This window comes from Pelophylax lessonae (assembly GCF_965119305.1).
Source record: "Pelophylax lessonae genome assembly, chromosome: 8".
NCBI classification, from domain to species: domain Eukaryota; kingdom Metazoa; phylum Chordata; class Amphibia; order Anura; family Ranidae; genus Pelophylax; species Pelophylax lessonae.
This window is the reverse complement of record NC_138775.1, coordinates 121,805,445-121,830,563: the sequence shown is the minus strand read 5'-3', so window position 1 is coordinate 121,830,563 and position 25,119 is coordinate 121,805,445. Positions and strand designations below refer to the sequence as shown.

At 47.5% G+C, this 25,119-nt stretch overlaps 1 protein-coding gene across 1 annotated transcript in view; it reads right to left on the bottom strand.

The window, feature by feature from the left end:
- Positions 1-228: 228 nt before the first annotated feature.
- NOL8 (nucleolar protein 8) overlaps positions 229-25,119 on the bottom strand; it is a 559,501-nt gene continuing 534,610 nt past the window's right edge. The window contains exon 16 of the mRNA XM_082265109.1: positions 229-361. Coding sequence (XP_082121235.1) covers positions 308-361 — 54 coding nt within the window. The 3' untranslated portion in view covers positions 229-307. The remainder of the gene's footprint in view (positions 362-25,119) is intronic.

Sequence of the window (25,119 nt, the reverse complement as noted above, 5' to 3'; positions counted from 1 at the left end):
GATAACCAAAGTAAAATATTTATTTAAAATGCTCTTAGACTTGCATTTAGAATATAAATGTGTTTCAAAACATCTTTACAGTTCAAGATGCAAGAACAAAATACAACTTGCCCATTGTTACTTTTATGTAATAAAGAAAAAAATTGCTTTAGAGTAACACACACACATATATATATATATATATATATATATATATATATATATATATATATATATATACACATATACACACTCCATCTCTTCCATATGAAGCAATAGAAAGGATTGAGAAATACAGCCCAGAAGCGAAACATTTTTTGATCCAGTCCTAATTCTTTGCCTTCGTTTTCCTTCTTGCATCCTTGTGTCTCTTCCTGCATTCCTATAAAAGAAAAAAAACATTGAAACATTGTATACTGAATTTACACACTACAAACACTATTGTGTTTATAATACAAATGTAGAGGTTCATTGGATGAAGACCTTTTTTCAGACTTTGTTCAATCTGAGGATATATACGTTTGCACTGAAAATGTATGAGTACCGTAACATGAGAGCCAATTGTGTACTCCCCTAGGGGTGGGACATTATAGGCAACTCAAAATTATGAAAAAATCTTTTTTCTTCGTTCATAAATTTTATTATAATGTATACAAAAAAAGAGAACATACAAAAATTGCAATAGATACATAGTAAAAATTGGCAGAACTAATGGATAAAATATGCAAATACACTCAACCATCTACTCCAGATTTTATCCAACGTTTCGAGGTAATAAACCTCTTCCTCAGGGGTTGTGCTGGAGGTTGTTAGTTATGATTGGTTAGCATATGAACATATATAGTAGTTTTGCCGCTGTTAAAAACAAGGAATTTGTAGAACACCCACAGAGAGTAGTGGTTCTTGCAACTGAGGTCTATATAAATATAGATCAATATAATGCAGGAGAAGGTAGAGCAGGTAAGTTGTGCGTTCCAGACATAGATGTCACAACTGGAGTCCAACTGTGCTTAGCCGGTCAGGTAGGGGCCAATCACATCTGACTTGGATGGTAACTGTCAGGCAGACTTCTCCCAGCAGTGGAGAAGTATTATATTATGTGGAGAATGCATTATATTGATCTATATTTATATAGACCTCAGTTGCAAGAACCACTACTCTCTGTGGGTGTTCTATAAATTCCTTGTTTTTAACAGCGGCAAAACTACTATATATGTTCATATGCTAACCAATCATAACTGACAACCTCCAGCACAATCCCTGAGGAAGAGGTTTATTACCTTGAAACGTTGGATAAAATCTGGAGTAGATGGTTGAGTGTATTTGCATATTTTATCCATTAGTTCTGCCAATTTTTACTATGTATCTATTGCAATTTTTGTATGTTCTCTTTTTTTGTATATATTAATAAAATTTATGAACGAAGAAAAAATATTTTTTCATAATTTTGAGTTGCCTCTAAAGTCCCACCCCTAGGGGAGTACACAATTGGCTCTAATTTACCTTGGGATGTGGCATTCACACAGCGGGAACACACCTTCTAATGAGTACCGTAACATGTGAGATGTCACGATTAATAAGTGTTTGAAGATGCTTTTTTTCTCCCAACATTTATAGAAGCATGAGTAACAGTCACCTTAATGCAACTCCCTTGGAATATGTTAATACTAAACTCAGTACTTCACAGTTGTACAGGCTCCTGACCTATAATGAAATGGACTACTCGGATTTCCCAGAACCATGATCTACCGATTTCATGCATTAGAAGCTGCAGAAAGTCAGATAAAGCCTGCCCAATTTCCTAGCTTAAGGACATCCGGCGTAATCTATCCCTGTCTTCAGCCCCAGTTTGACTGCCCCTGGCCAACGCCAAATCCATTGGATTGTAGTTTTAACCATGGAGGCTCAGCATTACATATTTGCATTACCTAGGGCTGAGGGGTCTTGAGAGAAAAAGTAAAGCATGATGCAATGATCTGCATAGAGAAGTTCAAAGACTATGATGATATGTCTTGTTTTAAAATATGGTATATAATAAAAATGGAAGGGGGGGGGGGGGGGAGTATAGGTAGGAACCGAGGAGAGCAAAATATAAGCACATTAAACTAAACTTCAGCTTTAAAACAAATGTTGACTGTCCAAGAACAGAGTGAGGATTCTTGTAAAACCACTCTGCATAAATATTCCAATCTCATAGTGACATAAAAGTCAGGGAGGAGTTAATCGTTAATGTTACCTTGCTGTCAAACTGCAGGTTTTCTAGGCCTTGAGCCTAAGGTGGGTCTGCCATTGTTACCGGTAACACTTTTAGCACATTTGAGCTGTGAACCCTGTGAACCCAGGTGTGAGAACTGAGACAAGGACCATTCCGGCATCTTTGGTTTGTTTGTTTTATTGTATTTAGGGGATGGGAGAAGGGAATGAGTGGGATACAAGGTACACTTTGGGACACTTGAAGAAAAATGCCTGTTGGTGCTGTCTTGACACCAGCTGAATGCCGACCAGCACTTCCTGACGCTTTAAAGATACTGTAGTACTGAAACTGTGCTGGAACCTCGACTTTAACTCAGAAGATCCAGAACTGTAGAACAATTGACTCCTGACACTCTATTTTAGCTCAAAAGTCACTGAACATATCCCTCCAGCCCTGCACTGTCTGAGGTAGCTGTGTAGATACTTGTGCCGCTGCAACTCTTAACTTTGTACACTTCCCACTGTACACTGACACTTCAGGACCAAACTACAAGCGCCCCTTTCACACTTCAGGGTCCTCTACCTAGGTACCCCCTCTAATATTTCAGGGCCCTCTGACCAGACACCCCCTTTCACAGCTAGCTGACTTCTGGATCCCTAGAACCTTCTCCGGAGTGGTCCCCTCTGACACTAGGCAGACCCCAGGAGCAGTCCTCAGTACTCGCGACCTTTGTAGGCTTTCCTGAAACTGGATCCCTCTCTCTCCGCTGGTTCTCGGCACACCGGATCCCCTCTGCAGCTCAGCTTCACACTCTCTGGATTCCCAGGCCGTCACCCGAGACACCGCTTCCTCTGACAGGAGGAGAGACAGCCGTACTCTCCCTCCTGGAACTCTGCTTCCCGCCAAAGACCCTGCGTCATGCGTTCCCTTCAAACTTATACCCACTCCCAGAATCCTCTGCGGCAGAATCTGCCTTCTGGGGTAGATACAAGCCTGACTGAGCCACTGATTGGGTTTCCTCCACTGCCCTATGAGAATCCTCTCACAGAGCCAGTGGGGAGACTCCCCTCTCAGTAACCTCACCTGGGAGACACGACAGTCCAGCTGAAATCATGGCCCTGCTGTTAAGCAGCCAAGGCTCACTATACTTTACCTAGCAACTACCTGTAGGGTTCTACAGTTATTATACAGGTGCGTCTCAAAATTTGAATATCAAAAAGTTCATTTATTTCAGTAATTCAATTCAAAGAGTGAAACTAATTTTATATAGATGCATTACACATAGTAAAATGTGGAGTATAGTCAGTGATGATGCAGGGGGAGCCATGTCATCTAGCATTGGTCCACTGTTTTATCAAGTCTAAAGTCAGTGCAGCCCTCTACCAGGAAATTATAGACCACTTCACGCTTCCCTCTGCTGACCAGCTTTATGGAGATGCTGATTTTATTTTCCAGCAGGACTTGGAACCTGCCCACAGTGCCATAAGTACCAGTACCTGGTTTAATGATCATGGTATCACTGTGATCGATTTGCCAGCAAACTCGCCTGACCTAAGCCTCATCGATAATCTGTGTTGTAATGTCAAGAGGAAGATGAAAGACACCAGATCCAACAATGCAGATGAGCTGAAGACCACTATCAAAGTAAACTGGGCTTCCATAACACCTCAGAAGTGCCACAGGCTGATCGCCTCCATGCCACGCTGCATTGATGCAGTGATTCATGGAAAAGGAGCCCCGACCAAGTATTGAATTTATAGTATACTCTACATCGACATACTTCTCAGTAAGCAAACATTTCTGTATTAAAAATCATTTTTTTAAAATTGGTTTTATGTAATATTCTAGTTCTCTGGGGGGTGGGGTCAGATAGGGTTGAAGACTGAACCAAGTTTTATTTTTTTATATTCTTTATTTAAAAGTAAGGAATAAAGCAGGGAGTGTACAGCCAAAGTATTCTGTCCATACCGTGCAAACACCAACTGTTAGATGTACAAACATTGTGAGAACTGGAGCAGTCATTTAAACATACACAGCACAGCTCAAATAAATTGAGTGGAAATTGCACAAAGAGAAAAAGATCTATGGGTGGCTCTGTCCCATTGATGGCCACTTTCATACCTCTTGGGAACCAGTTCCCCTGTCCCAAAGAGGATGATCCTTTTCCTCAACATGTAGCAAGACTACCAAGTCCTGACAAGTTGTTCCAGCTATTTATTTGGTTGAACCAGATGGACTTGTGTCTTTTGACTATGTAACACTGGATTGCATATACTAAATTACTTTGCTTGTGTTTGGGTGTTTTTCACGTACAAGATTTTTTTTTTTTTTTCAAATTCTTTATTTATAAATGCAGCATTTAAAGATACAACAATCAAACGTATTTGTATCAACAAGGAGACATACAGACAAGTGCAAATAGACATTGTCATAGTAGTCAGTATCAACGAGATATTATAGCACAAACCAACTTATCACTGGAGTGCGGAGATTGTTTCGAGTTATCACAAAACTATTATAAGAGGTTTGTTGAAATAACCAATATTTTCTAGTAAAGTGGGGAAGGAAAGAAGGAAAGGAAGAGGGAGGGGAAAAAAAAAAAAAAAAACCCTAATAGGGAAAAGGTGAATAAGTTATTGGACACGTAAGTAAAGTTCCATCTATTGTGAATGGCTAGTAGGGGAATGATTTGGGGAGAGGCGCCCTCTCTCTGCCAAGAAACTACCCATCTAGGAGGACCTTCCCCTCATCAGAAAGTATGAATAGGTTCCAGAGCGACCAAGTTTTGGTATATTGTTCTCTCCTACCCTGAGCCATCAGAACTAGGTCTTCCAGGGTCTCCACCGACCTGACTATTTAGCCATATGGCTACAGAGGGAGGATTAATGCACTTCCAAGATAGGCTAATACAGGCCTTGGAAGCATTAAGGAGGTGGCGCAAAATTTATTTTTTGTATTTTATGACAGAGATTTGTGAGCAGTGCAGCAGAACGAAGGCAGGGTCATCTGGGACTGGGAAGTCTGTAAACTTTTGTGTGATTTGTCTCACTGTCATCCAAAACTGTTTAAGCTTCGGGCAGCTCCAAAAAATATGGAGCATAGTCCCAGCCTCCTCACTGCATCTCCAGCAGCGTTCTAAAGCATCAGGGAATAATCTGCAGAGAGCTGTGTGGGTATAGTACCAGCGTGTTAGTAGTTTGCAATTCATTTCCTGAGTGCGGGTACAGATTGCTGACTTAAGAGAAAGATGTATAATATTTTGACGCTGTGCTGGCGTAAAGGTTGTGTTTAATATCTTCTCCCATTTAGTTAGGCTTGGGATCAAGAAGTCCTTGGGGGGTGAAATAAGTAAGGCATACATTTTGGAGAGGGGTGTGGGAGGGGGTCCCCAGCTGAACAGTAGTCCTCAAACACCATCTGTTGACGGCAAAAGGCAGAAGGGTTGCCTAGAGAGTGAGGATAAGAGCTTCAGCAGGAGGGCCTGCTAGTAGTTTAGTCTCTATTTCCCATGTGGATTCGTCAGTGCAGGGAGAGAGGGCCATAAGTTTGTGTCCAAGAAATGTGAGGCTTGGAAGATTCCCTGCTTCAGGAGTGCGCAAAGTGTTCCCTCTTCAGTGCTCGGTGTAAAGTTTGGATTTCCTATGATGGGAAAGAGTGATGAGTAGGGGGAGGAGAAGTTAGGGTTTTGGCAGATAGTGGAGCAAATTCGGAGAGTGTTGCCTATGGTGGGGTGAGATCTGAGTTTAGACTGGAGGGACGTGAAACACCATGGTGCCCTGCATAGTGGTACAGTACTATAACTCTGTTCGATGGACGTCCATAATTTAAGACTGCTGTGTCTGCCCCAATCCACCAGTCTCCCCATATGTGTCGCTTGGTAACATTTGTGGGAATCTGGTATGGCTATCCCACCGTGGTCTTTCATGGTGTCCTGTTCTTGTAAAAAGTTCCACATTGGTAAGACCAAACACCCTCTTCGATTAGGGGAACATATGCGAGAAATAAAATAAAAGAACCCTGTGAAACCATTGGCAATTCATTTGGCTATATGCCATGGAGGGAAATTAAATGGCATGAATGTAAAAGGGATTTATGTACTTACGATGCCCCCAAGAAGAGGTGATTTCAATTAAGTGTTACTACAAAAAGAGAAATTTGATGGTTATAAAGATTGAAATCCTTGACTCCAGCCGGTTTTAACACCGAGCTGAAGCTTCAGGAATTTTTGGAATCATAAGAAAAAATATTTCTCTTAGTATGAATTTTTGCCTCTTTAACCACTTCTGGACTGGAAGATTTTCCCCCTTAATGACCAGTCCATATTTTGAGTTACTTTAATGGAAAATTGCGCGGTCGTGCGATGCTGTACCCAAATAAAATTGATGTCCTTTTTTCCCCACAAATAGAGCTTTCTTTTGGTGGTATTTGATCACCTGTGCGATTATTTTTTGCGCTATAAACAAAAAAAGAGCAACAATTCTGAAAAAAAAAAATATATATATTTCACATTCTTTCACTTTCTGCTATATAACATTCCCAAAAAAAATTTAAAAATCAAAATTTTTTAACATTTTAGACCAATTCGTTTTTTGCTACAAAAAAAAAAAAGAAATCGCAATAAGTGTGAAGACTTTGATTGGATTGCGCAAAAGTTATCGCGTCTACTAACTATGGGAAAGATTTGTCATTTTTATTGTTTTTTTTTTATACTAGTAATGGTGGCGATCTGCGATTTATAGCAGGACCGCGACATTGCGGCGGACAGATCAGTCCCCAGACATTTTTGACACTTTTGGAGGGACCAGTGGCATTACTACAGTAATCAGTGCTAAAAACATGCACGGTTTCTGTAATAATGACACTGGCAGGGAAGAGGTTAACACTGTAGGTGATCAAGGGGTTAAATGTGAGCCTAGGTAAGTGATTCTAACTGTATGGGGGCGGTGCTTGTGAAATGATTATAGAGACCTGTGATCCTACATAGAAGTATCACAGGAACTCTGTGATCATTCCAGAGAGAAGAACGGTCAGCTGTGTTGTCTCCAAGGTGAATCAGCGACCAACCTTACCAGATCTGCAAACAAAGACCGGCGAGGCCAGTCAGGGGCCACCAGAATGACCGGAAACCATTCCTCCTCTTTTCTGCGCAGAAGCCTCGGCAGGTGTTTCAGCAGAGGGATCGCATAGATCAGCCGATACTGACCAGTGCGTCTGTGGTGTCGGCAAGAGGATTCCGACCTGACTACAAACCTTCGTAACCCCTTGTTGAGTGGAGAGGCTAACAGGCCGACGTCGGGTGTCCCCCACCGGACACACAACAGGTGAAACACCTTTGAGTGAGGGACCATTCCCCCTGATCCAACACCCGATGACTAAGGTAATCTACTTGCTAGTTCTCCACTCCTGGGATATGCACAGCAGAAAGGGCTGGAACAAAATTTTCTGTCCATTCCACCTCCAGGGCCGCCAAGACATGGTCCAATAAAATGGGAGGAAGGACTTGCCCTGGCGTAGGACCAACGAGCAAAGCCACCACAGAAGAGCACTCCTTGTGCTGTGACCCAACCGAATCAGTGTCCAATGATTTTGCATCTTTGTCTCACTTGACAAGAATTTCCTTTTGTGTGGAACTGAGCAAACGGAACCGCCTGGAAGGTCGACGCAATCAGATCTAAGGCTCGCATGCAAGTCCGCAGAGAGGACAGGTTGCTGAATAACAGCAAACGAAATGCCCTCTGCAACTTCTGCAGCTTCAGACCCAGATAATCCAGTTTTGAAGATTGTACCAGAGCAGATTTTTTTAAATTGATGTTCCAACCGAACTCTTGCAGATTCCGTACAGTGATTGCCAAGTCGCCCAACAGGACTTAATGTGAGTCTGCTCTTAAGAGGAGATCGTCCAGGTACCCCAGTACCATAATCCCCCGTTGTCGCAGTAATGCCAATACCGGAGCCAATACTTTGGTGAAGACCCAGGGAGCGGAGGCGAGACCAAAGGGTAACGCCACAAATTGATAATGCTCCTCTCCTGCAGCGAAGCGAAGAAAACGCTGGTGTCCAGCATGAATAGGGATGTGTAGATATGCGTCCTTGATATCGATGGAGGCCAAAAAGTTTCATTGGTGTAGGGATGCCCCTACCGTGCGAATGGATTCCATTTGAAAATTCTATACCTGCACAAAGCAGTTCAGTGCCTTGAGGTCCAGGATTGGACGCACTTTGCCTTCTTTCCTGGGAACAGTGAACAGGTTTGAATAGAACCCCTGAAAGCGTTCCCAAGAGGGAACAGACACAAACACCCCTTTTGACAGCAGAACTTGTACAGCCTCTTGTAGATCCCTTAACCGATCTGGAGATAGGCGTAGATTGGCCGGGAAGAATCTGTCTGGCGGTCGAGACCTGAATTCAAACTTGTAACCCGATCAGGTCAGTTCATGGACCCATATGTTCTGAATCAAGGAGGTCCATAATTCCAGAAAGAATCGAAGATGTCCCCCCCACCCCAGTTACGGGTGTCCCTTCATGCAGACCAACTCTGTAGCTCTGGATTGGCCTGCTCTCGGCTTACCCGAAAAATGTCTTCTTGGAACCCCCAGAAGACCTAAATGGCTTAGATCCTTTCGCCTGTGTGCCAGAGGCACAAAAGGGCCACCTGTGAGCTGTAAAATAAGGCCCCTGTCTATTACGTGGTGACTTGCCCTTGAATTATTGAGGAAGAAGAGTACTCTTTCCACCTGTAAGACCCTTGAGCTGTTTATCTAATGAGGATCCAAACAAACGGTCCTCCATAAAAGGGAGCTCTGATAGAGCCTTTTTTGAAGCCTGATCCATGGCCAGCTTTGTAGCCACACCATGCGTCTAATAGCTACCCCCACCGTGGATACTCTGGATACAAGAGGGGCCGCATCTAGCAACGCATCACATATAAATAGTGGGGCTTGGACCATTTGGTCCGTTAGCTCTGCCAGGGAGCGGTTCTGTTTCTAGGTCACTTTTTAGCAACTTTGCCCATTCCGTCATGGTCTGGGACACGAAGATCATGAAGATTGTTTAAGTATTGAGCCCTCTATCACATGTAAGTGCTGGGACAGAGACTCAATCCTTTTATCCACACGGTCTGTAAAGAAAAAACAAGCGGAGCGCCTCTAAGTGCAATACGTTTAATGAAGAAATGAACATACAGTGTGAAATAACTCACTAGATAAAAGGAAGTGAAGGCTTAGATGCAACGTCCTAAGGTCAAGCTGTCCAATAGCTGATGGCGAGAGAGAAGAAGTCAAGATGGTGCTATCCGGTGGATGGGATGGCGGGGAGATGCCGGCTCTTGCTTCCCCGGGACCGGACTCTCGAGGCGGGCTGTGACTCAGCGTCGACCATGTGACGAAGGCAGGGTCAAGTGTGCACCTTGACCCTGCCTTCGTCACATGGTCGACGCTGAGTCACAGCCCGCCTCGAGAGTCCGGTCCCGGGGAAGCAAGAGCCGGCATCTCCCCGCCATCCCATCCACCGGATAGCACCATCTTGACTTCTTCTCTCTCGGCATCAGCTATTGGACAGCTTGACCTTAGGACGTTGCATCTAAGCCTTCACTTCCTTTTATCTAGTGAGTCATTTCACACTGTATGTTCATTTCTTCATTAAACGTATTGCACTTAGAGGCGCTCCGCTTGTTTTTTCTTTATCCTGTCTACAGATTGACTCCTGTGTAGCTGAGCCGGCCCTTCGTGCATACGTTCATCCCATAGCTCCTCTTCCTTACTATATGGACTTTGCCCCACATCTAGTTATGTAGGTAATGCCTTCATATATTCATTTATATTTCTTGCTATGTACTGGTCTGATATTTTGCTCCCACATCAGTTGTACCCCAGTGTATCAGAGCGCCAGCCGTCCTTTCCATTTGTGTTAATTCTACACGGTCTGTAAAGACCAGGGACTCCTCCACCAGGACCACAGTAGATTTGTTCAGACTGAAGACCGGATGGTCCAACTTTGGTGCAACAGTCCATTTTGCGGAAACCACGTCCGCGAATGGATAGCGCCTCTTATTGGTCCGAGACAATTTTGTCAAAAAGTTCCGGACAAGGGAAAACCTTGCCCGACTTCTGGGATTTTTGAGTGCCAAATGACACCTGCGTCCCGCACTGACACTAAGTGCCTCCACCAGCGCTCTTTCCTGCGCAGCTGCAGATGAGGATATGTCGTCCTCGCCATCCAAGTGCGAGGACGCAGAGCCCTCAGGGTGACGTGTCCGCAGCGGCCATATCTAACTCAGAATCTGAGGATACAGGAGAGGCATAGGACACTTTTTACTAGTGGTATTTTTTAAAACCAAATCCACTTTTGACACCAGGTTTTCCAAAACGGTCAAGGCAGACAGGGGTTGCAACCTGGAGGTCCCCGGGATCTGTAGGTGAAATTTGTTCCTGGGACTCCATATAAACCCTGGAATAGTGCAGCGTCACTTTAAGAAAACTGGAAAAAACTGACCCACGCCGCTGCACCAGTGGTACTACAAGTCCCAGCCACTAGCACTTCAGATAGCGGGGTGAGAGAGAGACCTACAGGGACCCCAATAGACATACCACAATTCAATATGGAGGGCAGGATCAGTATGCTGTGCAGAGAAAACGATATTCATAGGAAGAGGAAGTACCTGGGTCATCACTAGAGTAAAGGCCTAGCTGCTCCCTGTTGTCCAGCGTTTGTGGACTCAGAGAAAATATCCGCCCAATGCGTTCTGGTGGGGAGGGAGGCCTTGGGGGAGCCTGGTACATACAGAGACACCAGGGGGAATCAGGGGTACCCGATGGGCCGACCTTCCTAGGTAGGGGCTGATGGCCAAGTGGTACGCTGCGACTCAGGGCGAACCAGGTCGTGTGTGTCCCGACCAGGTGTTTCATTCGCGGGCCAGCCCCTGGCCATTGGCACTCTGTCGCTCCCAGAGGACAAGGGGGCACTCTTTACGTTTGACCTAGCGCTGGGCTGAAGTCTGTGCGTGCTCACTGGCTAGACTGGGGTGACCACTGGATCTAGATATCAAGCCCGTCGCCCAATCCAGCAGTTGATAGTAGATCTCACAGGAAAAATTCAGGAGGAAAAAATTCTCCATTGTAAAAATGCATATAAAAGCAAAAGAAAAGACCTTACAAGGTTGATGGGTCACTGCAGCATTTCAACATTACAAAGAATGCAAAAGGAAATGTAAAAGTGCAATAAGGGCGGCCAAGATGGAACACGAAGATCATGAAAGGCACATAGTGGAGGACAGTAAGAAAAAACCGCCAGAAATTCTTTAAGTACATAAATAATAAGAAAGTGAGGCCAGAACATATTAGCATGATAAAGGATGATAAAGGGAATTTTGCTACAAATGACAGAGAGAGGGCAAAGGTCTTGACTATATTCTTCTCCTCAGTCTTCACAAGGGAAGCAGGGGGACACAGTAACCAAGACTGTAATGGTATTTTAATAACACGTCATAGGAAGCTCCCTCCTGCCTAACAAGACAGAATCAGAAATAGACTTGAAAAACTTAACATATACAAGTCACCGGGACCAGATGGCTTACACCCGATGGTCCTTAAGGAGCTCACCCAGGTGATAGCCAGACAACTGTTCCTAATTTTTATAGACAGTTTACTGATGGGAATGATGCCAGCTGATTGGAGAAAAGCCAACATGGCACCAATATAAAAAAAAGGGGCGAGCCATATCCCTGTGAACTACAAGCCAGTTAGCCTATCAATATACTGCAAGCTATTGGAGGGGATGATAAGGGATTATATACAAGATTTTAGTAATAAAAATTGTATCATTAGCAGTAATTAGCATGGATTCATGAAGAATCGTTCTGGCCAGACCAATCTATTAACCTTCTATCTAGATAAAGGAAGGCCTGTAGATGTGGTTTATCTGGATTTTGCAAAGACAGTAGATACAGATCCCCACAAATGTGTACTGTTCAAACTGAGGTCTGTCGGCATGGACCATAGGGTGAGTACCTGGCCTGAAAACTGGCTACAGGGGCAAGTCGAAAGGGTGGTGATAAATCATGAGTACTCGGAATGGTCTGGTGTGGAAAGTGGGGTCCCCCAAGGATCTGTCCTTAGACCAATACTGTTTAATTTATTCATAACTGATCTAGAGGATGGGATAAACAGCTCAATCTCAGTATTTGCAGACAATACAAAGTTAAGCAGGGCAATTACTTCTACACAAGATGTGGAAACCTTGCAAAAAGACCTAAACAAAATAATGGGGTGGGCAACTACATGGCAAATGAGGTTTAATGTTGAAAAAACCTTACATTTTTCAACATTAAGCCTCATTTGCCATGTAGTTGCCCACCCACCCCATTATTTTGTTTAGGTCTGTTTGCATTTGGGGGCCAAAAAATACGAACACAAGTTACCGGCTAGGGGAAAAACTGCTGGGGGAATCTAGGATGGAAAAGGACCTGGGGGTCCTAGTAGATGACAGGCTCAGCAATGGCATGCTGCAAGCAAAGCCAACAGAATATTGGCATGCATTAAAACACTCCAGAGATACAATAATAGTTTTCTCACTCTACAAGACTCTGGTCTGGCCGCATCTCAAGTATGGCAGCCAGTTCTGGGCACCAGTCCTCAGGAAGAATGCACTGGAACTGGAGAGAGTCCAGAGAAGGGCAACAAAGCTAATAAAGGGACTGGAGAACCTAAGGTATATGGAAAGATTACAAGCATTGAACTTATTCTCTCTGAAGAGGAGACGCCTGAGAGGGGATATGATATCAATGTACAAATACCGTACCGACGACACTAGTATAGGGAAAAAATGATTTAGTGAAAGGGAGTTTAAAAAGAAAAGTGTCCATTCACTAAAGTTGGAAAAGAAGCAGTTTAACCTTAAACTGCGTAGAGGGTCCTTTACTGTCAGAACGGTAAGGATGTGGAATTCTCTTCCACAAGCAGTGGTATCAGCAGGGACCGTCGATAGTTAAAAAAAAACTATTAGATGGCACCTCAACGACCACAACATACAGGTGTATACGATGTACTATTGACACACACACACACACGTTGAACTGGTTGGACTGGTGTCTTTTTTCAACCTCACCAACTATGTAAGTGCTGAATAGCAAAAAATGCTTTGGCCATGAAGCAGTGAAACCTTCCGGTGGTCAAGTGGTTAAGAGATATTTAAAGAGTTACTAAATCCAGGACCCTGCGTTCACTAAATCTGTCTCCCACAGTACACAGAACATGGAAATTAAATTATGAAATATAATTATTTTAGTAAAGATAAACAGCTAAATACGTTTTCTCATCAGCAGTATAAAGCAGCCTTGAGACTGGTATAAGTATTGTACCCCAATAAAGCTAATCCTTTTCACTGCTGGTATGTAGAAGCGTCATGTTGTACAATAGTTATTGGAGTAACTGTTTTAACCACTTGCCGTCGCTGCACTGCCTTTTTACGTCGGCAGTGTGGCTTTCCCAGGCAAAATCCCGTTAATAGGCATCATCTGCCTGGGAGGCCACTAGGGGGCGAGTGCGCGCCGCCGGAGCCGCACTCCCGCCCCCGATCGTCATTGGGGAAGCCAGTGCGGGTGCCAGGCGGCTCCGATGGCCGCCTGACACCGACAATCTCCCCCCCCCCCGACAGAGAAGGACGGACGGCTGATGTAAACACAGCCGTCTGTCATTCTCCCTGACATGATCACATAGACCATGCAAATCTGCTATATAGGATCGCATGTCTCTATGATCATTTCAAAAGCCCAACCCCCCCACAGTTAGAATCACTCCCCTAGCCTTACATTTAACCCCTTGATCACCCACAGGGTTAACTCCTTCCCTGCCAATGGCATTATTACAGTAACAGTGCATATTTTTAGCACTGATTACTGTAGTAATGTCTCTGGTACCCCCAAAAGTGTCAAAAATGTCAGTTAGGGGTTTGATCTGACTGCCGCAACCTTTGCAAGTCCCGCAAAAAGTCGCAGATCTCCGCCATTACTAGTAAAAAAAACAAAAATGACAAATCTTTCCGGTAGTTAGTAAACGCAATAACTTTTGCGCAAACCAATCAAAATACGCTTATTGCGATTTTGTTTACCAAAAATATGTAGCAGAAAACTAATTGGCCTAAAATGTTAAAAAAACTGAATTTTTGTAAAATCTTACCGTAAAATTCCTCTCTCTGAGTCCTCCGACAGTCACTGCCCACTCATACAGTCTTCACCAAAGGGGTATTGACTTCCTCTCCGCAGGAGTAGCTAGGCATAAGACTTGTTAAGAACAAAGCATTTATATAGTCACACCCATGGGGGCTGTCCCACTGGTCCAATACCCCCCTGCAATAGCCATCCCAACTCAGTTTGGTAGCAAGCAGTTAAGTGTATAAGAACCCCAAAAGAGGGGCGGGGGCGGCGACAGTCAGAGGACTCCGAGAAAGGAATTTTACGCTAAGATTTTACAAAAATTCAGTTTTCTCTTACGTCCTCCGACAGTCGCCGCCCACTCATACAGTCTTCACCAATGGGGATGTCCCAAAGCAGTGTAGACATGAGGGGTGGGCAACGCAACCGTCAGAAAGGCAACGCAATACCCACATCAGAGAAAGGAACCTTACAATAACAGAAAGGGAACCTTCTGGGCAACAAAAAAGCTCAACAGGAGCAACAACCCATGAAAGCAAATAACCAAGGGGTAAAACAACCCCAACAGCCAGGGACCCGCACAAAACCAGGGTCCCCTATGGTACTGCCGCACAGAGAACTTTGCGGCCAAAGGAGGCATCAGCTGATGCCAGAACATTAATCTTGTAGTATTTAGAAAAGGTGTGCACTGACGACCAAGTCGCAGCCTTGCACACTTGGGCCACCGAGCCCTGATGCCGGAAGGCCCAGGATGCACTCACCGATCTGGTAGAGTGTGCCTTGACAGGGAAGGGTGGTACCAGTTCCTTCAACGAATAGGCCTGTACAATTTTCTGTCTGATCCATTTTGCAATGGTGGCCGCAGATGCAGCCGTACCCTTCCGAGGTCCCACAGGAAGGACAAAGAGAGAATCTGATTTCCGAAAGGATTCGGTCGACGACAGGTAAACCCTGATTGTCCCGACTACATCCAAGGAATGCAGGGCAACCTCCTTAGGATGCTTCGGATTCGCACAGAGCGAAGGTAAAACAATGTCCTCATTGAGGTGAAAATCCGAAACCACCTTTGGAAGAAAGGACGGTTTAGTCGCAAGACTACCTTATCCCTATGAACCACCAGGTAAGGAGAGCGGCAAGACAGAGCCACCAATTCCGACACTCTGCGAGCAGAAGTGATCGCCACCAGAAAGGCAACCTCTTTAGACAGCAGAGGTAACGAGATTTCCCTGATGTTTTCAAAAGGGGAATGTTGCAACACGGACAGAACCAAGTTCAAGTCCCATGGAGGTAAGGGCTCCCTTCTAGAAAGGGGCAAAGTGACGCACGCCTTGAATAAAGGTGCGAATCAAGGAATGAGACGCCACAGGGCGCTGGAAAAGAACAGCCAGAGCAGATACCTGGCCCTTAATCGTGGCCAACGCAAGGCGCTGGTCCACACCAGACTGGAGGAAAGCCAACACCCTCGCCACAGAGTATGAACGAGGAGAGAAGCCCCTGGACTCAAACCAGGCAAAATAAGCTTTCCATGTACGGTAATAAATCTTACCAGATGAGACTTTTCTAGCTTTGATTAAAGTAGGAATGACCTCTGAGGAGAGACCTCTGTCTCTCAGGACCTGGCTTTCAACAGCCATGCCGTTAAAGCCAGCGACTGTAAAGCAGGATGGAAGATCGGTCCCTGAGACAGTAGATCTTATCGCATTGACAGCCGCCAAGGAGGCTCGACGGCCAGGCGAACGATGTCCCCGTACCACACCTGGCGTGGCCAGTCCGGCGCCACCAGAATCACCACTGTTGGTTCCAAGGCCAACCTGCGAAGGAACCTGGACAACAACTGAATCGGAGGAAAGGCATATATCAGACGATACTGATGCCAAGGCACCACCAGCGCATCCACGCCGTCTGCCAGAGGATCGTGCGTTCTTGCCACGAACCTTTCCACCTTGTTGTTCAGCCGAGACGCAAACAGATCCACCTCCGGGTATCCCCAACTCGCACAAAGCATTTGAAACACCTCCGGGTGCAGGGACCATTCCCCCTGGTCCAGGGTCTGGCGGTTCAGATAAAATCGGCCTGCCAATTCTCTACACCCGGAATATGAACTGCCGATATCGCCGGGACATGAGTCTCGACCCCTGATTAGGCTTAAAGGAAGGACCCCGCTTGCCGCGGAAAAACTTGCCCTTAGGATTCTGGGGCAGCAGAGTGCTCTTTCCCCCAGTGACTCCTTTAACCAATTCATCCAGGGAGTCTCCAAAAAGGCGAGACCCCGCATAGGGAATATCAGCCACCGTCTTCCAGGATTTCTGGTCAGCCGACCAGCTTTTCAACCAGATCAGTCGACGGTTAATCACCGCGACACTGGACAGGCGCGCAGCTAAAGGGCCCTCATTTAAGGCCGCATCGCACAAATACATGACCCCTTGATAAATCTGGTCCACCATCTCCAAGATAGTAGAGGGGGCAGAATCAGCCATGAGGGTGCGTTTGAGCACCTTGGTCCAATCCGCCACAGCCTGAGCCACCATAACAGAGGCAAAAACTGAATTTTTGTAAAATCTTACCGTAAAATTCCTTTCTCTGAGTCCTCCGACAGTCGCCGCCACTTCATAATCTTCACTAATGGGGTAATTGACCTTTGCTCCGCAGGAGTAGCTAGGCAACAAGATTTGTTAATATCAAAGCTTTTAGCATATCACACCCCTAGGGGGTGGTCCCCTCAGTAAACACCTCCCTGCTTCCTGCATTCTCAACTCAGTTTCAGTAGCATAGCAGTAGAGTACATAAACAAACCCCAAAAGAGGGGTGGGGGCGGCGACTGTCGGAGGACTCAGAGAGGAATTTTACGGTAAGATTTTACAAAAATTCAGTTTTTTCTTACGTCCTCCGACAGTCGCTGCCACTTCATAATCTTCACTAATGGGGACGTCCCTGAGCAGTGTCGACATGAGCCGCGCCTAAAGCAACGCAGTACCCACATCAGAAAAAGGAACCTTACCAAAGTAAGAGAACCAACTGGGCAACAGGAAAAAAACGTGCTCAACAGGAGCAACAAGCCAGGAAGAACAAGTAACCTAGGGGTAAAAACACCCCAACAGCCAAGGACCCAAACAAGGGACCCTAAGGCACTGCCGCACTAAGAACTTTACAGCCAAAGGAAGCATCTGCCGATGCCTGAACATCCACCTTGTAAAATTTTGAGAAAGTGTGAACGGACGACCAAGTCGCCGCCTTACACACCTGGGCCACAGAAGCTTGATGACAATAGGCCCAAGACGTACTCAGAGACCTGGTAGAGTGCGCCTTCACAGGGAAAGGAGGAACCTTCCCCTTCAAAGCATAGGCTTGCACAATGGTCTGTCTGATCCATTTGGCGATGGTCGCAGCCGACGCCGCCATGCCCTTCCGAGGACCCTCAGGAAGGACAAATAGAGAATCCGACTTGCGAAAGGATTTCGTCGATGACAGGTAAACTCTGATCGCCCGAACATCATCCAAGGAATGCAAAGCCTCCTCCTTTGGATGCTTAGGCTTCGCGCAAAGCGAAGGTAAGACAATGTCCTCATTGAGGTGAAATTCCGAGATCCTCTTCAGAAGAAAAGAAGGGTTAGGTCGTAAGACCACCTTATCCAAGTGAATCACCAAGTAGGGAGAGCTGCAGGACAAGGCCGCCAGCTCCGATACCCTGCGAGCCGAAGTGATCGCCACCAAAAAGGCAACCTTCTTGGACAACAGAGACAACGAGATCTCCCTGATCTTCTCAAAGGGAGCATGCTGCAACATGGACAGAACAAGGTTCAAGTCCCATGGAGGTAAAGGGTCCCTCCGAGGAGGGGCCAAGTGTCGCACCCCTTGAACAAAGGTGCTAACCAAAGAATTAGACGCCACAGGGCGTTGATGAGCGAGGGGAATACCCCCTGGACTCACACCAGGCAAAATACACCTTCCAAGTACGGTAGTAAATCTTCCCCGAAGAGGCTTTTCTAGCCTTGATCAAAGTGGGAATGACCTCAGGGGAGAGACCCCTATCCTTCAGGACCTGGCTATCAACAGCGTTAAAGCCAGCGACTGTAAAGCAGGATGGAATATCGGTCCTTGAGACAGGAGATCTTCTCGAAGAGGCAGACGCCACGGAGCGTCGACCGCCAGATTCACGAGGTCTGCGTACCAAGACCGGCGAGGCCAGTCTGGCGCCACCAGAATCACCGTGTGCGGTTCCGAGGCCAACCTGCGAAGGAGCCTGGATAGCAGCTGAATCGGTGGAAAGGCATACATCAGACGATACTGATGCCAGGGCGCCACTAACGCGTCTGAAGCGTCCGCCCGAGGATCGCGCGTCCTTGCCACGAACCTTTCCACCTTGTTGTTTAGACGAGACGCGAACAGGTCCACATCTGGGGAACCCCACTTCACGCACAACATCTGGAAGACATCCGGGTGAAGGGACCATTCCCCCTGGTCCAGGGTCTGGCGACTCAGATAATGCGCCTGCCAGTTCTCCACCCCCGGAATGTGAACTGCAGATATCGCCGGGACGTGCGTCTCGGCCCAAAACAGAATGTCGGCTACTTCCCGAGCCGCTCGGGCACTCCTGGTGCCCCCTTGGTGGTTGATGTAGGCCACCGCTGTGGCATTGTCCGTCTGCACCCGAACCGGACGGCCCTGAAGTCTGTCCGTCCAACGCAGAAGGCAGAGATTTATCGCTCGCAATTCCAGAATGTTGATCGGAAGGGAGGATTCCTCCTCCGACCAAGTTCCCTGGGCGGACAGAACGCCCAGAACACCCCAGCCCGACAGGCTGGCATCCGTGGTGATCACCGTCCACGACAAAGGACGAAAGGACTTGCCCCCCGACACCGCCGGGGACTGGAGCCACCACAAAAGACCCCTTCGGGTGAGGCGGCTCAACGAAATCCGCAGATCCAGAGATTGCGGACGCCCGTCCCACTTGGCCAGGATCTCCGCCTGAAGATCCCGCGTGTGTCACTGGGCGAAGGGAATCGCCTCGAAAGCCTAGACCATCAATCCCAGACACCTCATACACGTCCGGAGGGACGAGCACTGATTGTCCCTGAGGGACCTGACTTCGTCCAGAAGTGTCCGGAGCTTGTCTTCCGGCAGGAAGACCTTCGCTTGAACAGAGTCCAGGATCATCCCCAGGTAGGGAAGACGAACCGACGGACACAGCGTTGACTTCGGAAAATTTATCGTCCAACCGAACTCCTGCAGAGTCTGCATCGTGATGGACAGGTGGTTCACCAGGCCCTGACTGGTCGCAGACCAAATCAAGATATCGTCCAGATACCCCAAGACAGAGATGCCCTGGGCTCTCAATAAAGCCAGGACCGGCGCAAGCACCTTGGTGAAAACCCGCGGAGCCGAAGCGAGACCAAAGGGTAACGCCATGAATTGGTAATGATCATCCGCAATGGCGAATCGAAGGTACCTCTGGTGACCCTCGAAAATGGGGATGTGAAGGTACGCATCCTTCAAGTCGATGGAGGCCATGAATTCCCTCAGAACCAGGGCAGCCACCACCGAGCGCAGGGATTCCATGCGGAACTTGCGAACCCGCACAAAGCGGTTCAGAGCTTTTAAGTCCAAAATCGGACGTACCTTGCCCTCCTTTCTGGGCACAGTGAACAGATTGGAATAGAACCCCCGAAATCTGTCCCGATGAGGCACCGGAACCACCACTCCCTGGGCCCGTAGGTCCCGCACCGCCAGGTGCAGATCCTGCAAGCGCTCCGGAGACAGCTGAAGATTTGAGGGAAAAAATCTGCTTGCCGGCCGAGAAACTCGATCTTGTATCCAGATCGAACGATTTCCTGAACACACCTGTCCCCGAATGCGGGCCAGCCAGGGTTGAAGAAAACCGAGCAAACGTCCCCCCACCCCAGAACCGGGTGGGGGCGCCCCTTCAGGCCGAATTGGCATGGGCAGCGGACCCGGACTGGCCGGACTTCTGCTTACCTGCCCACGGCTTCTTCTGGGAGCCTTGGCCCTTGAAGGGCTTGCCCTTATATTGCGACCGAAAGGCACGAAAGGACACCTGAGAGGGCCTAAACGAGGTATTCTTCTTACTGCGAACAAAACTTATTCTTGTGAGTTTGGGGTAAGAGAGTGCTCTTACCCCCGGAAATTCCCTTGATCAGAGTATCCAAAGACTCACCAAAAAGGCGAGATCCCGCGTAGGGCAAATTAGCTAAAGTCTTGCGAGATGATTGGTCAACCGACCAACATTTCAGCCATATCAGGCGACGGTTCAATACCGCCACACTTGAGAGGCGTGCAGCCAAAGGGACTAAATCCAAGTCCGCATCACACAAATACATGACACCCTGATGAATTTGATCCACCATAGCCAATGTTGTCGGTGGAGCAGAGTCAGCCACCAGGGTGCGCCTGAGCACCTGCGCCCAATCCGCAATAGCCTGGGCTGCCAAAATGGAAGCAAAAATAGGCTTCAGCATAGAACCAGCAACCGTATAAGCATGACGGGCAAGAGACTCCAATCTCCTGTCCGTAGGGTCCCGGGAACACCGGGGTATCCTCAGCAGGGATCGCAGTAGATTTATTCAAAACCGCCACCGGGTGATCCACCTGAGGCGGCACACACCAACGCTCATCAGTGGTGGGTGTAAAAGGATAACGCAGCTTGAACTTACTCGGCACAGTAAAGGGCTTCTTTAAATTGCGCCATTGCTCATCAACAGCGCGCTGAAATTCCGCAGGGCAGGGAAAAACCTGCGCTGTTTTTCGTTTCCTTTGCGTTCCATAAGAGGACATCAAAGCAGGAGGACATGGTTCATCCTGCAAACGCAGTGTTTCCTTGATAGAAGCAACCAACTCATCCATGAGTGCAAGCTCTTCAGGCGAGCCAGGGGGAGAATTATCAACCCCTTCTACCTCAGCCTCCCCCTCAGACCCCCCAAGGTCCAGAGATGAGCGAGACCCTGAGAAGGGCACTCCAGCCATAGCAGCCCCATCGCCCTCTGAATCAGAGGAAATAGACAATCTGGGCCGTTTTGCGGATCGATCAGCCATTAGCATCTGCACCTGAGGAGCCAAGTTCGCCACAATAGCAACCAGATCAGCCCCCTTGGGGGATGCAGCAGCCCCCTGGCCCCCCACCAAGGTGGGAGGAAACTTGCAATCCTGAGAATCCATGCCCCAGCAATAATTGAAAAAGGAGGACTGCCCCTTTAAGACCGCGGCGAGCGTAGCCCACCGCACACTACTGTATGAACCGACCCCCACAGGGATAAGGACACTGAGCAAGGAATACAGGAAAAGGAAAGGCAAAAACCTGGAGAGACCACACAGGCTGCTGCCACCGATCGCTGTTCCAGAGCAAAAGGAAGTGATGCAATGACTGACCGCCCTATAAAGCCTATGCAGGCTACACAAACATGGCCGCTCGGCTGAGGCATTTTAGGCAATGAGAAAATGGCGCCGACATGTGGCTGTATGATCGATCGCCGCCAAAACACCACGCCGTACCACACAGGGCCGGTCACCATAATTTGCCGCAAAAAAATGGTGGGCCGCAGTAGCGGCCGCCACACAGCATGTCTAAGCCCAGTCTGCCCCATACTCTCACTTAGCAGAGCGGGAGAGCCCCCCCCCCCGCAGCCCACAGAAAGGCAGCTATTCCACACAGGAATCTGACAGGGAGCTCAGCACATACACAGACATGCAGGGTCACACAGTCACAGACTGACACCCAAAACAGACAGGTCCCCACATAGAATTGCACTTACCAGTCCGGATGGCGTGGGGAGCCTTCTCCAGCGACCAAACCGCTGCACTGAGGACAGGGAGTGTCGCAGCCAGGACGCAGTGGAACTGCGGTGCGAAACCGCAAATGGCGTCCGGTGAGGTAGCCACCTCACAGGCAGCATCCCTGCAGCGAACAGGGATGGGTCGTTCAATATGCCAGGGAAACCTGAGCTGAACGCTCGATGGCAGGCTGGGAAGCCCCTGGCCCTGAACCCTGGGATCCAGGGTGGCCAGTCCAAGACCCAGCTCCGCATGATCATCTTCATCCGAAGAAACTAAACTAATGCTGAGAAAAAGAACAGCTAAGTAAAAGAAAGAGAAAAATACTCAAAATAAAATCAAAAAGAGGATAGAAGGCTGAGACTGAAAGCCCCAGCACAGGAACAGCCACAGCTACTCCTAAGCTAGGCATTAGAAACTGAGTTGAGAATGCAGGAAGCAGGGAGGTGTTGACTGAGGGGACCACCCCCTAGGGGTGTGATATGCTTAAAGCTTTGATATTAACAAATCTTGTTGCCTAGCTACTCCTGCGGAGCAAAGGTCAATTACCCCATTAGTGAAGATTATGAAGTGGCGGCGACTGTCGGAGGAGGTAAGAGAAAATAGGTTTTAGCATGGAACCTGCCACCATGTAGGAATGTCGGGCAAGAGATTCCAGCTTCCTATCCGTAGGATCCCTAAATACCGGACAATCTTCGGTGGGAACCAGAGTAACCAGAGTAGCCTTGTTCAATCTGGCTACAGTGTGATCCACTTGAGGAGCCACACACCAGCGTGCAACCGTAGTAGACGCAAAAGGGTAGAAGTTGAAACTTTTTAGGCACCACGAAGGTGTGTTTCAAATTGCGCCATTGCTCATTCACGGTGTGATGAAACTCAGCGGGGCAAGGAAAAACCTGCGCCGTCTTGCGGGTCCTGTGTGTACCAAAAGAGGACACAATGCCCGGAGGATTGGGCTCATCCTCTAAATGTAGTGTTTCTTTGATGGCAAGAATCAGCGCATCCATAGCGGCGCGTTCCTCGGGCGTCCCAGGGGTGGAATCATCCACCCCTGAAACCTCCGCCTCCCCCTCATACTCTTGCGGGTCCTGAGAAGAGCGAGACCCTGAAAGGGGCACGCTACCCACAGCAACCATGTCACATTCAGAATCTGAAAAAAAAGAAATCCTAGGCCTTTTTCTAGCAGCACGTTCAGTCATCAGCACATCCATTTTGGACACCAAGGTCACCACTACAGCAGCCAAATTAGTCAGGGTAGAGGATTCAGAGGAACCTGAATCCCCCCACCAAAGCTGGAGGGAATTTGCTGTCCTGGGATTCCATTGCATTTTTTTAAGTAAGGTACTGCCCCTTTAAGAGCGCCGCGGACCCCCGCTACAATGACTGTAACCACAGACCCCCCGCAGGGACAAACTGAAGCCAGGAAGATTGCACAAGGGAGGAAAAGAAGGACAGCAGAACAGAGCCCCCCAAGTGTGTTACCACCACAGTCGGTCGCTCCTGAGGCAAAGAAGGAAGTGATGTCACTGCCGGAGGCTGAACTGAGGCTGTAGGCTCAAAAAAGGAAAAATGGATGCCTATTGAAAGTAATGGGAGGCTTCGGTAAAATGGCTGCCGACATGTGCTCGGAACGATCGTTTGCAAAACACACAAGATGGCGCCGCAAGGCGCCAAAATACACTACATATCATGCTGTATAGGCACCCATAATGAAGCCAGACATGCTGCCCACACCTAAAATGGCGGACCGGCGGTTTTTAACCCCGCAGCGGTCGCCGCGCGTCTGTACCTCCAAGCACCCTAAAGTGACAACAGGAGAGGGACCCCCAAAACCACACACAGCGCTGGCTGTGAGAGAAAGACCAGGGAGCCCAAAACGCACAGACATAGGGGACACCACAGACACACAGGACTGCCGACCCCAGACAGAGGCCCCACACAGAGTGTACTTACCTGTACCCGATGGCGTGGGGTGCTTCATATCAAACGGGAAACCGCCCACCCTCAGATGGCAGGGGAGTGCCGTCAGCCAAAAAACGCAGGACACTAGTAGTGCACGGACGAACCGTGGACGTGTCCAGTGAGGTAGCCACCTCACAGGCTGCATCCCTGAGGACAGGGATGGGTCGTTTGCGAGGCCCGGGCGAACACATAGCCTGCTAAAGGCTTGATGTCAGGCTGGGATTCCATCTGAAGATTCGACTAACTATCCCTGACAAAATAAACAGCTAGTAATGCAAAGAAAAAAATGACATTTTTCAGAAAATAAATCATAAAATAAAAGAAGAAGGTTGAGACTGTAGCCCCAGCACAGGGAAGCCTATCTACTCCTTAGCTAGGCAGAAGACAAACTGAGTTGGGATGGCTATTGCAGGGGGGTATTGGACCAGTGGGACAGCCCCCATGGGTGTGACTATGTAAATGCTTTGTTCTTAAGTCTTATGCCTAGCTACTCCTGCGGAGAGGAAGTCAATACCCCATTGGTGAAGACTGTATGAGTGGGCGGTGACTGTCGGGAGGACGTAAGAGAAATGTGGATTTTTTTTTTTTTTTGGGGGGAATGCTATATAGCAGAATGTGAAAAATATTGTTTTTTTTTTTTCAAAATGTTTGCTCTTCTTTGTTTATAGCGCAAAAAATAAAAAAAAAAAATCGCACAGGTGATAAAATACCAACAAAAGAAAGCTCTATTTGTGGGGAAAAAAATGGACGTTAATTTCGTTTGGGTACAGTGTCGCATTACCGCGCAATTGTCCGTTAAAGTAATGCAGTGCCGAACAGCAAAATAGGGCCTGGTCATTAAGCAGCAAAATCTTGCGGTCTTAAAGTGGTTAAGGCCAACCCATGTTCCATCTTACATCCAATTATGATATAAGCAGCAATTACAAAAGTATCCACATTGCAGTAATCTAAAGGAAAAACTAAAGAAAAGGGGGCCAGGTACTGACAAGCCAGGGCTCCTATAACTTGTAAAACTTCTGTGTTGTGCCCCTGTTTCTGTAGATCTGTTGTTCCCTCA